The sequence below is a fragment of the Poeciliopsis prolifica genome, unplaced genomic scaffold, assembly GCF_027474105.1.
Source record: "Poeciliopsis prolifica strain line A6 unplaced genomic scaffold, Auburn_PproV2 SCAFFOLD040, whole genome shotgun sequence".
Classification (NCBI taxonomy): domain Eukaryota; kingdom Metazoa; phylum Chordata; class Actinopteri; order Cyprinodontiformes; family Poeciliidae; genus Poeciliopsis; species Poeciliopsis prolifica.
This window is the reverse complement of record NW_026562415.1, coordinates 4,287,633-4,304,225: the sequence shown is the minus strand read 5'-3', so window position 1 is coordinate 4,304,225 and position 16,593 is coordinate 4,287,633. Positions and strand designations below refer to the sequence as shown.

The following is a 16,593-nucleotide window of genomic DNA, read 5'->3' as shown; positions in this document are numbered from 1 at the left end:
ACATGTTTGTCTACTCTGGAAATCATAATATATTAATGGCATTATGGACTATTTTGTACTAGAAAAGATATAATCCAATAAGACATATGTTCATTCTTGCATCAAATTTTATCTTTCTAGTCTTAAGGATATGTTCAGTAAACAAAATACAATTTTTTTTTTTTTCAAATGGCCATTTGGCAGAGCTTTAGGAGAGCTAACTAATTTGTAGTCTCTTCCTTGTTCTCCAAGGCGCCATTGGCTGATAAGATTGTATGTTTTAATTGCTGTGGTGTCACTTGTAATTGGTTTATGAATTGGTTTGTTTGCTGAAACATAAACAATAAGACAATAAAGTCTTGTTCAGCAATGGACAGCAGGCTTGTTTTGTATCGCACAATAAGATATATAGTAGTCTTCCTCTTTGGATTGGGGGGTTGTTTAGAATTGCCATAAATAAAATAACACTTTGATTGGCATGTCCATTAAGTAACCATCTTATAGAAATTAAAACAGTATGAACAAATTAATTGTGCGGAGATGACCGCATTTTCTTCATGAAGCAATTCTCCATGTTGATCTGCTTTGAGTTGATTTCAGCTTGCAATAAAATCCTCAGCTTGTTTTTTTATGTAGAATAAAAATGTGTTGGCGTATTAGTTCAGTGGTTTAAGGTCACTGAAAATACACTGGCGTTTTTTTTTGGGTTTTTTTTTTTTGAACAATTATGGATATTTTAGGTGAGTTACAACCAATTCTTGAACCTAATATTCAGAATAAGTGCTTATGGAAAAATGGAGGAGATTTTTACCCTCGCATAATTGTAGAAGACCTCTTCCATCTTACTTCAAACTTGTCTCCACGTGTGTTTTATAGATCAATAAATAAACTGACTATTATTGGGTCATTTTGTGATGGCATAATGTCTTCCAACACCACCTAAAGAAAACAGACATGTAATTCCTTGACGAAGAAAAAAGAAAATGGAAGACTTTGAATACAAGACACTGAAGTGACTATGTCATAAACTCTGAGTAAAGCCATTGAAAGAACGACATTCTCACCAATATTGGGACATTTTTCATCCAGATGGCTGGAGATGCAGATTTTTGGGGTTTTGCTCTTGAATTTCTTACCTCTTCCTTCTTACTTCAAACTTGGATAAATTGAAGATGGATTGATTGATTGATTGATAGATTGATGGATTGATTGATTGATTGACTGATTTCAGAGACTGACGTGTCTCAGAACTTTTGTAGAAAAATAAACTCCAAAAGGAAAACATAACAAGGGAATTTCTCATAACAAAGGGATTCTTTCTTGCTGCAGGCTCCCTTCCAATTCAAAAAGCAGAAAGGACATGAAGGCGTAAAGAGGTTTTGTCTCTCTCTGTCACACAGTGGAATGCAGTGCTGTGCCTCATGGCCGTCATCATTTTTTTCTCCCCCTTTTCAGGTGTAGATTACGAAAGCCGCCAGCTTCTTTTTGATATACATGCCACAAACCTACTGAACTTAAACTCATATTCATTACTGATTGCATCCCTGCTTTCTGGTGCAGGGAAATACAAACAATACCTGCATAAATTCCTTTTTAGTGATTGTTTATCCCTCACTTCAAAGGTGTCACATGTAAGTCTCATGCAAGCATTTCAGGAAGCAGCCAAACCCCTTCACTGCAGCAGATCAGTTCTGGCAGCAGAATAAGAGAGGGTTGCAGAAAGCGCCTCGGGCTGCTTCTCACAGATAAATGCTCGGTGTACAGCCAGGATGTTTGTTCATTCACTGATGTCATCTGCGCTGCTAAAACATAAACACTGGCAGCTACCAGGACTCTAAAAATGGTCAGTTATTTATATATATATATACATATATATTTATCTTTTGTCATTACCAAAGTTCCACTTACAGAGTTCGTACATTTTGAGACGTAAGGTCATCTTTTGTTGTCTGTTGACCTTCGGTGATCGCACGAAAGCAAGAAAAATCTGAACAAATCATGTTAACGACCCACATCAGCCATCCAATTTATATCTCCGTCCTTTCAGACCTTGGAACTTTGCGAGTTCTTATGACAACAGAGAGGTGAACAATTTATATGGGGTGAATCTAAAGACACGACCATCCATCCTCGATTCTTAAAGTTGGGGCGAGATACGAGCCCACGAGGGCGTATATACGATCGGTGCGCCAGTGTGTACGTATCGTTTGTGAAAACTTACTACGCCGTGCCACCGGCGATATCCTCAGTTCTGCAGCTCTGCGATACAGGCGAGGCTATCCCTCATTACTCGCCCCCTCCACCAACCTGGCTCTAAAGATAAGAGAGGAACGCCACCTGTCCTTTGTTTCTATCTCTGTTTCACATCCTCAAAGCTCCTGTTGCAAGGGGAGAAAATTCACAACTCCTGGAGATAATTTCACCTGTAATGATATTTGTGCCAGGCTTTGTTTTTTTTTCTGGTCCTAGTTCTTCTTCTTTTCTTTTTGTTTTAATCCTTCAATCACTGAGCTATTGTTTGTGATCTTGAACAGTGTGTCCTAATTATTAGATCTGCTCGATTTTCTTCTCTTTTACTCACTGACTGCAAAATAAGTTTATTTGCCTCCACTTGCTCTAAATCCTTTTTAGAAAGGCCTCTTTTATCTTAAAGTTTTTTTTAATCACTCATTCTACTGTGAAGAGTCCAGACAATATATGAAAGATTTTTTCTTAAAACAAAAATCCCTGTGTTAGAGCAAAAAACAAACTTTCTCTTTTTTAAAAAGTTCAAACTTTTATTCAATCTGAAGCCATAAAAACTAAAGTAGTTCAATTGTTCACTTCTAAAACTTGATTCTCCCTCAAAATAACATTAGACTTTTGAGCTGTAAGCAGTTTTCTGGTGTGTATGTATATATATATTTATTTTTTCCAAAGACAATGAATTTCCTTAATGAAAGTTGACACCCAGGAGGATTCAAACACAATAACCATAACTTTTCTTCTTTTTTTTTAGTTTGAACCTGTTCCTCAGATTTAATACTCTTCTTCTTCCTTTTTGTGTTTCTTCTTTCTGTTTATGCATGTAGTGCAGATTTGCTATAAATGTTACTTCAGGGCACTTTAAATGTCTGTTTATCTTTTTCATTATTTATAACCCAATTTGGCCCATATTAAGTTCAAATCTATGCATTTTATTTCAATTCAATCATACTTTTAAATCAGCATCCATTTCTCCAGGCTGATTTACTGTCTGTTGGAACAAACACATCATAGAAAGGCAGCTAGTGCTTCATTCGTGGTTCTGTCCAAGAAAGAAACACAGAAGCATTTCAGCAGATGTATTTTCTATCCATAAACAAATCAAATGTCAACAACATGCAAGCATTGATCCTGTGACCACAGTCATTTAGTAAATTAGAATATTTTTGAAACGTTCTTCTAGTTCTGTATTTCTGTTTACTAAGTGAAACTCACACTGGTGTTTTCAACCCTTTTCCTCTGGCAATTGTCATCATTTTTTTACATACAGCTCAAGGAAACAGAATATTTAAGATTGAAATATGACATCAAATCATTAAAAAAAAACACTTCAATTATGGAAATATGAGCATTTGATCTTATGATTACATCTTATAGGTACACATTCTAGCTTTTTGAAAAGAAAAGATGCTTTTCAAATTTGTGTTCACCATTTCTGTTTTTTCAGATGTTGTCCTCGGGCAAAATTAGCCAGGCCACATTCACAAAGGTGAAAGACAGCTTTCAGCTTCTTCAGGATAATTTAAAGAGGTATGTTATTATTTCATTTATATCCCATATTGGGTTCAATATTTGTCTGTATGAGTCACTTAAATTTCTTCTAAAGCTTGACAAGAGGTTTGTCTTTTGCTCATGTTTTGAGATTAACCTAAGATAACATAACTGTAAATTCCAATTGAGACAATTGTGGATGAATTAATATATTTTAAAAAATAAATTTTGATATCTTGACTCATCCGTATCCTTTGTTAAAAATGTAAAGTTATCTAGGGTATGAGAAAATAACATGACTTTTATTAATTAAAAAAAATGTAACTTTGTACATTTAGTTTGCTGTGTTCACAGCTGCATTGTGCCAGTTAAGTGTCACTTTGCTGTGAAAAGGCTTTCCTATGGTTAGAGGTTTATAGAATGTTGCATTACATTAAGTTTTAGTTTTAATGAGAGAATTACAGTTATTTAATACTACATTAGTATTTCAGTTGTAATTATTAGAGTATAACCAGGCATAGAAAGCCAATTAACATGCTTTCTTGAAGGAAATTAAAGCAACACTGGGGTAATATTTTTTTTCTGAGCAAATATCTGCATGAAGTAGTCCATGCTTGTCCTCAGTTTTCTTCCTGTGGAAGAATTAGAACAGAATTACACGGCTGTTTGCGATGTAATGCATTTTTCCCCCTTTTCATTCTGCTCTTCTGCAGTGCGCAAAGTTCTGAGATGCAGCTTTTGGGAGAGGCAAAGAGGTGTCAGGCTGAGCTGGAGCGGCTCCAGGTAGAAGTACGGAGCCCGAAAGAGCAGCGGGACCCCCCTGAGGAGCCCGACGGTGAGGTCAGCAAGCTGAGGCGACAGCTCCTGCAGGCGCACAATGAACTGCGAGCTGCTGAGGACAGAGAGCACGCAGCACGGCACCGATTGCAGCGGTAAGACGGATGCATGCATGCGTGCGTGTGCGCGTGCATTCACACACACACATGCGGGCACTGCGCATAAAATGCACACATCACAAATGGAAACTTGAGCAAATGCAAACTCGACACACCTGAGAGGAACACAAGGAACGGAACAGAAGACAAGTGAAATTAGAGTGCAAGAGGAGGAAGTTATGTGTGGAAGGAAAACTGACATGCGCATTAAGACACACACACACACACACACACACACACACACACGCACACACACACATACAAACTCACACAGCTGTAACTAGGGACCAAACACTGAGGTGAGCTTCATGAGGCAGCATCTTTTCATTGACTTATGATAGAGGTGAAGGTGAAAGAGAATTGGACACGCACAAATATTCATAGAAGTGTCACTTTTTTTTTTTTTTCAGTTTTTTGCACCATTTCTATTCACTCAAGAAAAACAAGAGAATCAATATTTTCTGAAGATTGTTTTTATTAGTCACCTCGTAGGAGATTTCCAGCGAACTTGTTCCAGTACTAGTCCGAGTTCTCAGCCCTATCATTTTCCACTCCAGCATTTTTTTACTTTTATTCTCTAGAGCCCCTTTCCTCATCTCAACCAATTCTCCTCCTCATTGCTGCAGTTTTTTTTTCTTTCTTCCTCCCTCACCTCTTCCAAGAGTCCCTCTGAAAGGTCAAACACACCCAAAGTTATGGAAAACAACCACTTTCTCCAGTATCTCTGTACACAAACTTCACTTTGTGAAGTGTCAAAGGGAGGTTAGCAGGAAATTGCCAGGCAACATGATAACATATCCCGGTCTTTCCAGAATTTTTCTGCCAAATATCTTGGCTTCTGACTCTTAAACACTGGAACATGTGCTCGCAACCGCACGTTAGGGGTTGTATATGGGAAAATGTTGTGCAATTGTTTGGTTCTGAAGTGGAATGAAAACACTTGGCGCTTCCAGGTTTTGTCATAGTAGAAACATGAACATCCATGTGATCTATTTGGAATTTATACAATGAACCGACACAAAATGCCACAAAACTTGACGTGGAAGAGAAAGAATGTGCAGCTTGTGACAATGTTTTACTAGTGAAAATGTTAAATATGGTTTGCAGTTATGTAAATCTGTCATAAACTCTTTTTACAGATTCTTACAAAAACTGCTGCGCTAATAGTCATTAGTCGATTGTGTTTTACTAATTTTTTTTGTCAGATATAAACTTGGGTAAGCATGTCGCTTAACCACATAAAATCTAAAACATTTTAATGCTAATAAACGCTTAGTCGGGATTATTGCATTGATCATTGACTTGTCATTATTCATTAGGGTTTTTTCTGCTTAAATCGTGAAGAGGAAGCAAAATTACAAACATAATCAAGAGAAGAAGATGGCAAATGATGTTTGGCTGACGAACACTTATTTTATTATCATTCTCGCGTTACAGTTTCCCCAGTGCTGCATCTACATCGTTAAACCATACCCTGGGTAGGTTTGTTTGCTAAAGATGTGATCAGAAGGAAGCTGTGGTTTGTTAGAGCAGGCTCTGGTATGGAGCCTCAGTGGCTCGGCAGTAATTTAAATATTAAATAAAAACCACTTGCTCTGCGGTCTCTGTAATATCCGCGATAGATATTCAGAGAGCATGTTATTCATGACTTCTTTTTCCACCAGTGAGCTCTCTTGTGTTCTCGGTATCTGCTTCTCCCCTGGTTCCAGCTGAAGCCCTTGCATCTCCCCTCTTCCTGACTTCTCCTTGGCTTGTTTTCCTCTTTCGCCTCTTTTCCTCACAGCTATCAGTCCGCACATGACAAGCAGACACTCACCATGAAAATGCCCCCTCTTTTTTTTTTTAAAGAAGAATAATCATATTTTTTTTTATCTCTACTCATACAGACCCACAGGAATTCAGCACTTCTCCCCTCCGCCCCACACAACCTTCCACCCTCCAGTCCCACATTGCAGCATTCCTGCAGTTTTCTCTGTATCAGTTAATATCCAATATTTCAGCTTGTCAGGAAGATTAATATCATTTGCCTTGTGAAATGTGCAGCTGTACAGTATGTGCTGTTGTAAGGTTTTTCATAATGACAAAGCTGACTTGAAATTATTTCATACAAACTTTAATCGACTGCTCAAAAAGCATCTGCCTCGGGGAGATGAAAAATTCATAGAAATTATGTTCTCATAGGCCCATTCATAGTGTGTGCTCAAGATTTATGTGCTTCTGTAAGATCTAGATTGTTGTGTGTACTCTGAGCCATTTGTATGCTACCTGTGTCTTCACCAGCAAAGCCTAAAAATACTTCTTATTTGTCTCAGTAGAAGGTGAATTTACAAGAAAATCCATATTAGTCAAATTCTAAAAAATGCTCGCAAGTTCTTGTACACTCCTCTTTCCGTTCAATCGGGAACTGAAACACGGTTTCTCTCTCTCTCTCTCTTAACTACATCCCCACACTCCTTCCTCCATCGCCTTATCTGGCTTCTCCTCACCACCATGCAGTCTCTGGGAAGAGAAGCAGCATCTGGAGAGAGAAATTCAAACACAACCTGCTGTAAGTTCATCACTGCACCATCCTGGACTGAGTTTCAGAGGCAAGGATTACAGCTATGATGGCAGTTTTAGCAGAGGATAAATATAAGTTTTGCTTGAATTCTCCAGCTGAGACTAATCCTTTGTGAACTTTGTGGGGGTTTTTTTTACAAAAAATATATGTTCTTCATCCCAAAGTTGGTGAAGGTTTATGCTGTGGAAATGTGCAAAATTATTGTGTTTAATTGCAGAACCGTAATTCCATACTGGCGCTGGCGTCATGCACATGAAATACCACAAGATGTTTATCAACAAGATATTAATCCAAAGCGTATGATGAAATCCATTCAGATATGCACGCTAGTCTTGCATGTTCAAACTAATGAATAAATGTACAACAAATTGTTGACTTCTCTCTCTATGTTTTTAAGTGTGTGATTAGACTGCCTTGATAAAAGATTTAACTGAAGGCTTTTGAAAAATCTTTACCAGGGGTGCCAATTATTGTGGAGGATACAGTAAATATCTATTATGTATCATTATCTCTGTTTAATTAAGGGGGGAGACGTTAATTCATTGGCTCATTGTGCTGCTCTTCAGTATTAGGTGAAAGTCGTGCTTTGTGTAAAGAACTCCAATGCCACAGGGCTCGTTAAAGCCCTATAATTTAGTCTTTTCACTAATAATGTTGTGCGAATTTTTCAAATCCAGCAAAGCCACCCTACATTAGCAACAACAAAGACATCCATTTTGTGGAATAAAATGTGATTGCATTTGCACGACTGGACCAAAACCCCTTAAATAACTCTCAAAATGTTGCATCAGAATACATATTTAGCAGATTTTGCTTTTGAAGAGTAGCGTTTGAGCTTTGAACAACTTAAACCGGCAAGTTGTTCAAAGCTTGCCGGTTACTGATTTTGCAATTTCAGATTATTCCAAATGTGCTTCTCTGAGTTGTTGCTTGTTTGCTAATGGCATTTTTTAAAAAAAAATACAGATTTGGAGTCAAAAAATGGCCATGAAACACATTTCCTTCTTCTAGATAAAAGCAATCGCATAACTACTTCTCTCATACAACCCACGATGGTTTATGTGAATCGTGTGCACAGCTTTTAAAATAAAATGATGCAATATTCATAAGGTATTTCTCTATGCTTGTTGAGAACACATTGTGTATTTAGATATTTTTAAAAGGAAGTTTTTATTTTGTAGTCTGAGGATGGAAAAGGGATGACTTTAATCTTCAAATTATTCCTTGCAGCAAAACCATCAGATGTGGCTCAATGACAACAAATTTGCAAATGAGAGTGAGTGGAAATATTTCAACAACATTGGATTGCAAATGCTTAGGTGGCTCAACTACTTTTTAGTTGAGGGGGAACAGTCGTCATTTAAAACGCAGATTTACTGCGGGAGAATGTTCAACATACTGTGGCTGAAGCTACAAGCTAAACTCTGTCTGAATAGAGGTGCAGCCATGTATTTCTGGACATTTTAAGGCTTAGCAGGAACGTCCTTGTGATTACAGCAGTGGAAAATAAATGAATAAATAAAACATTAGTTGGCTCTTTATTATTTTTTACCAAAGGCTAGTGTTGAAGGTCCAAACAGCCTCTTATTGCTCCAGATCCACAGGTTTCAGACTAATTCCTTCAGTCACCACCAGCAGAAATGCCAGGTGTGTGTCTGACCTTAAACCCGAACTCTACAGGTTGGGCTACAAGTTTTCATACATAGAAAAAATAAATACTTCATATTGGGACTCTGTGTTATCGCTCCACGTCTTGGACCACTGTGTGGTTGATCTGCAATATTTCCAGTATTCTGAAGCTTGCAAATAAGTTTTGCCACAGTGTCGTGTGTGACGCTCGTTCCATGTTTTCTGTTAAAGTTTTGCGCAACCATGCGACTTTTTCCCGATTCAGCCATCAGTATAATTTCAATTCTTTGCTCTTTTGTCAAATGCATCTTCTTGGGTATCTGAAATAAAAGAAATATACATTTTACATTCTCTTACATATGGAAACTTATGTCCCACCCTGTATAAAGAGAATCAGTAACAACCTGCTTCTAAAACTTGACTTCTGCTGGATCCTCTCCACTGGTCTTGGGTTAATTTTGTCGGTGTATCCTCCAGGAGCTGGAAAGCAACACAGACATGTTGAAGGACAAACATGATGCTCTGAAGAAAGAAGTGGCCCAGAGACAACTGGATGTCAGGTAATGAATTAATTATGAAGTCAGAACTTATGGAGGCTTAGCTTCATAATTCACTTTTATTCTGCTGGAAGAAGTTCCGAGTGTGAATTTGCCAGTGTGGGTTTTCAGTTTTACTATCTAATTTTTTATTTTGTCATTTTTGTAACCAGATGCGGCACTTTTGACTTGGTCGTTAAAAAAAAAAAGAAGAATGTTGGTTTATTTATTAGGGCCCTGCGGACATTTTTACACTCTTTTAAACTTTCTAATGTTACAACCACAAACTTCCATTTTTATAGATTTTTTTTTCTTTATGTAGTGCAAAATTGTACTATAGGAGTATTTTTGGTAAAACAAATCTGAAAAGTTTGCCGTGCATTTATATTCAGCTCTGTAGAGTCGATACTTTGGAGAACCAGCATCCTGACTTTACAGCTGTAAGTATTTTACATTATGTTTCTACTGCTTGTGTAAATCCAGAGATGTTGTTTTTTCTCCTATACTTTGTTGCAAAAATAGTTTGTCTGGTTGCATGGAAAACATCTGGAGATGTATGTTTATAAGTCTTCCCAAAGTTTCTCAAGCAGATTGAGGTCTGAACTTGAGTTTTTCACCTCACATTACAGGCAAATATATTCATCTTGTGAATCTTGTTCCATGTCCGTCAACAATTTTTGTAAATAATTGCTCTCTGTAACAAATGTATCCACCTGAGTTATGGATGTCTACCACCACTATAGATTTACTCTGATTTTGTTTTATCTTAAGTTTGAATTTTCTTTTTCTTTACTTACTTTTTGATTGTGGACAAGATTTGTGACTTTTCAGTTGAGCTTTAATTTTTTCATTTTTGCATCCTGCATTCCTATAATCGAGTCCTCTGATGTCGACATGGAGACGTTAACATCAAACTATTTTTTTTTTTACGTTTTCCTTGATGTCTGCTGTTTCTTTGTCTCCATGATTCTGCTTGTTCTCCAAATTTCCCAGCAAATCTCTGCAGCATTTATTGAACAGATATACTTGCACAGATTCAAGCGGACTACATGACTTGAGTGACTTCTGAAAGTGCCGGATTATGTTTTTGGTTATACTCATTTGTGAAGCAATGTGTGATTTTTATTCCGTTTCATCGCTACTCCCCACTCTGGGCTAGTCTATTGCACAAAATCCCAATAGAATACATCAAAGTTTGTAATTGGAATGTAGGAAAAAAAAAAAAAAGCCGAAGGTGTGAATAGTTTGATAAAGGAAGTGAACATGTTAAGTGTCCTCAGCTAAACCAGCAGCCAGAGACAGGTTTAACGTTTAAACGTGCTGAATATATTTCATAACCCGTTTGAAGATGTCCACATTTTTTTTAAACTGCATGTTTTTGTATCCTGTCCTCTTAAATTCTGTTGAAGGAAAAACAATTCTGATGAGAAATGCATTTGTTTATCCCTTTGCTTCTGTTGCATGTGCAGAACTCTGATGGAGGATTTGGAAACACTTGAAACGCTGCAATTAAAAGAACAAAAAGAGCTGGAAGAAAAGATGGAGATCATCAAAATCAAAGAGGTCTGTGCGTGTGTGTGCGTGAACCACTGAGCTCAGCCAGTGGCCTTCAACCTATAAATGAAATACATACAGCTCATCAGATTTCTTACATCTTTGGTTGCATTCATCTACATTGTTGTTTCAAGGCTGAGAAAGCACAGCTGGCCTGCGTAGCTAACCGGATAATACAGGAAACTGAAAGAAAACACTCTTTATGGGAGTAAGTGAATTTAATTATTTTGCAATTTTTACATAAGCTACTGCTAGTACTCTAAACTAATTACTCTACATTAAAAATCTCTTGTTCCTGGGGAATTCAAATCTGGTGTTTTTCCTATTTATTTCTTGTTAGTTGTCCAGAGTTGCACTCTGCTGCAGTAGCCCATCTGCTTCAGGGTTAAACATGGTGGGTGTTTAAAAGTATTTCAAACAATAAGCTATTATTGGCTTGATATATAGACAAGCTTGTGTGAAGCCTATCAATGCTTTTGTGAAGTACTTTGAATGTTGCATGACAGTTTGTGTCTGAGTATTAGAGGGTTTGCTAAAGTTATGTTTGTGAGTTTTTGAAATTTTATCAGAAGATCCTGTTAAATCTGCTGATTTTTATTATGAAATCATTAAACTGTTTACGTCTTGCACAAATAACCAGAAAAAAACTTTTATTTATTATTTTATTTTTTTAATTTTTTTACTCAACAAATAAAAATCAGCAGATTTGTTATTACTTGCAGGATGCAGCAATAAGCCAATTCTGCATCTGTCTGGGATTCTGTTGTTCCAATGGGTCTGTTGATTCTTTTCCAGTCTCTAACTGGATCATTTCCTCTTTCTTTGCTCGACGTCTTCTGACAGCCTTCCAGGGTCGCCGCGTAGCGAGTTTAGTGCTTCGAATGTGCCTTACTTTTCTTTCGCCTCCGACATGTTTGGTTTTCGGAGGTTGCCATAATCTGAAAGCATAACGTGAGTCATGCGAGATGTCACCAGGCTGAAACTTTTTCAACCATGTGTCTCTGGCATTAATTATTTATTTTTTCCCAATTCTAAATTTACATTTGGCTTTCAAGTAAGGCTGGGGACCTGTCTTTGTGAGCATCATAAGCTATGACTTGGAAAATGTAAAAGCTGGAGGATTCCCATGGTCTCGTTTGCACGATGACTTTTATGATGCACCCTCTCACAATACCTGCCTGAAATCTGTTGTATATGCATTTTGTCATCCCACTAATTAAAACACCAGAGTGGCAATGAAGAAGATGGACTCCCTAAACACAGAACTTTCAGAAGCGAAGCATCAGATGAGGAGTGTGGATGAGGGTAATCAGTCCCTGGAGGTGATGAGGGAGGAGGTGATGCAGGAGCTGGAGCGGCTCAGGGCTCGGATAGAGGCATGGCAGAGGGAAAACAGACAGCTACTGAAGAAGCAGGAGATCTGCAGGGAGGAGTCGTCTGAAATCATGGGCAGCAGGTGGAAACTTTTTTGTTGTTGTTTCTCTTAAGTTAAAAAGGATGAAATATTAACCTTGTTTACCAGAGTGCACTGCTTTATTTTCCATCTTTTTAAATGTTGCAAGAGAGTATTGTTCATGTCAATGTGTGTGTTTGTATTTTTTTTTTTCCTGGCCAGAGGTATTTTGGAAATAAAGCTGCACAACCTCATGACTGATAAGAAGCAACTCCACGAGAGCCGATCTTTGCAGCTCCGAAAGAAAAATAAGTAAGTATACAGAATCCATCTTTCTTTTTACAATTTGGAACTCCTTTTTGTTTCCTTCTGGGTATTTTGCCTTACAGTGTTTCACAAGTTTCAATCAACATGAATGGAAGTTATTTTCTTACACAGAACACACAGCCTAAAGGCTTTTTTTTTTTTTTTGTGAACCTTGTGTTTCTTAAGTTAACAGCATTATCATAGAAACTGAAACGTTGCCTTCATTAGTTGCTCTCTAATCTGAAATAACAAACGTTGTAGCTGTGAGTGCCATGACAGATGGTTCTGGTCCAGACCTAAATGCATCTGATACATTTTAAACTTGTATTTACTACAAAAAAAATTTTATTTTCCTTCCACTTTGAATTAATAGAAAGGCTTGCAGAAGTTTTACATGAAATCCTGAAATAATACAATAAAATGCATCCTTGTAATGTATGATGATGTGAAAAAGTTATGAACACTTTGGTAGAAAAATTAGTCACAGCAAACTGGCTTTAAATAGATGGCGGCTTGACCTAAGTTTTAATTTTTTGAACTAAGTCTAATCTCTGTTCCCATTTCGCTGTATTGCCTGTCTTGTGACGTTTATATCTGGAAGGAATCCATGAACCATATCAACCAGCAGATTTTTATCAACTTACAATTCTTGTGGAAAGATGTAGAAAGTAGAGCCTGGTGATGGATGGAATAAATATTTCAAATGTTTTTTTTTTCTCTATTTCCTCAGGCATGTGGAGGCCCTCAGAAGGATGGAGCATGCCGTATCCATGGCCACCGAGCAGCTAGCGTGCACGCAATCCGTCTACAAGAACATACAATCGCAAGTGGTGTGTGAAACATTTGCATGCATAGCAGAAAAATATATCTGTATGTTATTAGCGCGTTTGTTTTCACAAATATAGCCTTTATGGACTGGGAAGAAGAAAAAAAGTTCTAATTGTGCTTGAAGTGTAGAGGACACGGAAAATGCATCAATGGTGCTTCGATCAGAAAAACCATCAAATAAATATATATATTTTCTTACTAACATGATAAAGGCAGCATTATTCTGTGGGAAATATTTTTTTTCAATTGGAATCATGAAGTTTGTCAAAGCTAATGAGGTGATGTGTGAATACTGGACAATCCTGAAATAAACCTTTTTTACACCTAATACATTTTCTTCAGTGGGATATTAAATATTTTTTTTTAACAGAAAATGCCAAAAGAGCACAAACAGTGCAGAACCATTCAGTAAATCAAGTTATTAATGAAAAGCCCATTTATTCCATCAATACATTATATAGATAAATTACACGTATGTTTGAAAGCTTTTTTTCCCAATTTTATATGATTGTTTACCTCTTACAGGTAATAAAAATGACATTTAAAATAAGAAATAATATAAGCCCAATAAAAACTTCTTAAACAGAAATTTGGGTTCAATGAAACATGTTTGATACCTGCTATAAGATTGTTAGTTTCAAAATGTCATTTTTATTGTCATCTGATCACATAATTTCAGATGTGTTCAGACTCCAAATTTATTGAATATGTAGTTTGCAGCCTATTGGCTGCATTAAAAAATGTATATTTTCTACACAGTTAATGTCATTCTTCACGGAAATGTCATAAGTATATTGACAATGCTTTACGTGTATTCTTTACAACATTTAAACATTAATCAGTTCTTTCACATTTTTGGCCAAAAGTTAAGAAGTGAATCGTTTAAAGAGTCACAAATGCATTTGGAGCTGATTTAAACTAAAACATGTTCAATATGTGACAGTGTCCCAGTCAAAGTTCAATAAAGAATTTGTCACTTTGAGGTACATGCTGAACCTCTAACCTTAAAACAAATTGCTAAAATTAAAAAAGAATCTTTTTAAAAAATTTTTTTTTGAATAAATACATCAGGAGAAGATTTGCAGAAAATGCATATTTCACCATACGCTGTGTGTGAGTAGAGCTGCCAGTATTTCCAATCTACCCATCATTTTACTATTTAGCACAGATTTTTAAAGAGAAAGGAGGAAGAAAGTTTGAGGACCAGCCTCATTTGGAAATGCATCAGCATATCTCCCATGCTCAAACTAAAAGCAGAGGAAATCGCAGTGACGCAAACGGGGAATTCACAGTTCTGCAAAACAGAAAACAACTATGCTGTTGGGAATGATTCACTCAGTTTTCCCCGTCACTGGCCTTCACATTTCTGCTAATAACTTAGTCCATTATGACTGCTCAGCGGAATCTGTTGGTTTACCACAGAAATGCATCTCGTTCTGAGCTAACCGTTGACAATTAACGGGCTTAATATTTTCAGCATGCTGTGTTTTGTGTTGGTGTTTACGCATCATCTTTATTGGACTCTTTCTGTGGCTGAAACCAAATCAGACTGTCGGGATAGAAAACATGCATTTGGCATTAATATCCCCTTATTTGTGAACAAACTCGCCCATTTGAAGTGTGCTGCTCTACAGCTCATTACTTTGGGATCAAGGTGGTGGTACAAATGAAAACACTTCTACCGTATCATGTAACCAACCGAAAGCAAATTCCCGCTGCTGAGATCCAGGACCAACTTTAGGCAGATGAAAGATCTTGCATCCAGATGAAATTTTAAACAGGCTCTTGATTTCCACTGCGCTCTGCTCTAAATATTCAGCTGGATGCTGTTCCCGAACGAGAGGCCAGCGCTCGGCAAAGGATGGAGCTGGAGAAGGAGATTGATTCACTCGCAGCCGGCTTTGAGAAGCAGGTGGGGATGTGTTCCTGTGACAGCAACAGCCTGAAGCGCTCTCAGCTCTGTCCAGGCTTCCTACACGGCTTGGAAGAGTTTCCTCTCAGTGTTTCAGTGGATAAGTATAGAAAACAAAAAATACGAGTGCAGAGAAATATTCGTATTTCCAAATATTAGTCTCTATCCTACTGCTTAAAGTTGTTCTTTATTATGTCTGTCCCATCTTTGTCTTCTTGCTTGCTTTCTAGTCTTTTGCGTCCTTCCTTCCATTCCGCCATTTTTCTCCCATTTCTCATCCTTTTTCCTTTCTGTCATTTCATTTCTTGCTTTCCTTTTTGTGTCCTTCATTTTTGTCCTTTCCAACTTCCTTCTCTGATTGTAATTTTTCCGTATCTTTTATTCTTGTCCAACATATCTTATGTTTGTGTATTTGTTGGTTCCTTTGTTTCTGCTTTCCTCATTCATTCCTTCATTCAGTCTTTCATTCATTCATGTGTTCCTTCCTTTGTCTTTTTTGCTACAGTTTTACTGGGTGCTTTTATGAGTAAATTCCTCATATTTTAGATGTTCTATGTTCTTAAAAGATGTCATAAAAAAAGCCTTTTAGCGATTCATTTGTGAAGAAGATATCTTTTCTCCTTCTGTTAATGGACTTTTCAGACATCTTGTCATATTAATCTTGCAATTTCACCCAACTGTTCACATGGCTTTTAAGTGGAGAAACGTGTTTCCATCCAGGTTTCTATGGCTGAGGAAGAAAACCAGAAGAAGCATCAGAACGGGGTGATCCAAGAGCTGCTCAGGGAGTCAAATCACCTCAGAGAGGAACTCCATAACCTCAGATGTCTAAGACAGATTAAAGCGGAGGAGCGGAGCAAGAAGCACCGGGAACGTCTCAAGGCAGAGGTGCTAACTCACACAGACAAATTTAAATAAATTGGACATCCTTTGCTGTGTTTTTGTGTTTTTTCTATATATATATTAATCCATTCAAAATGTCAGAAAGGGTACTTTTTTTATTTATATTGAAGAATGTGCAGCCACAAGGAGAAGTGGAATTTCAGAAAACCATAAATAAAACCTACACAGAAGTGATGATGCTGGGGTTTTACCTTCTTAAATCTATCCACAGCAACTGAGCGAGCGCATACAGCAGGAGCTTAGAGAGAGAGAGCTGATCATCATGGACCACAACAAGCGCAACGCGGTGCTTCAGTGCAGGTGTTGTTTTCATTTCTATATTC

General features: G+C 37.3%; 1 protein-coding gene across 4 annotated transcripts in view; it reads left to right on the top strand.

The window, feature by feature from the left end:
* ccdc146 (coiled-coil domain containing 146) overlaps window positions 1–16,593 on the top strand; it is a 50,881-nt gene that overhangs the window by 13,611 nt on the left and 20,677 nt on the right. For 2 of the 4 annotated variants that reach the window (XM_055054805.1, XM_055054808.1), the window contains exons 2-13: window positions 3,671–3,753; window positions 4,428–4,646; window positions 7,146–7,197; window positions 9,316–9,398; window positions 10,844–10,937; window positions 11,063–11,136; window positions 12,157–12,384; window positions 12,544–12,633; window positions 13,358–13,457; window positions 15,275–15,367; window positions 16,088–16,255; window positions 16,482–16,570. In XM_055054805.1, coding sequence (XP_054910780.1) covers window positions 3,671–3,753; window positions 4,428–4,646; window positions 7,146–7,197; window positions 9,316–9,398; window positions 10,844–10,937; window positions 11,063–11,136; window positions 12,157–12,384; window positions 12,544–12,633; window positions 13,358–13,457; window positions 15,275–15,367; window positions 16,088–16,255; window positions 16,482–16,570 — 1,373 coding nt within the window. Of the gene's footprint in view, window positions 1–3,670; window positions 3,754–4,427; window positions 4,647–7,145; window positions 7,238–9,315; window positions 9,399–10,843; window positions 10,938–11,062; window positions 11,137–12,156; window positions 12,385–12,543; window positions 12,634–13,357; window positions 13,458–15,274; window positions 15,368–16,087; window positions 16,256–16,481; window positions 16,571–16,593 lie in introns of those variants that run through there. The other 2 variants (XM_055054807.1, XM_055054806.1) reach the window with 2 other exon arrangements.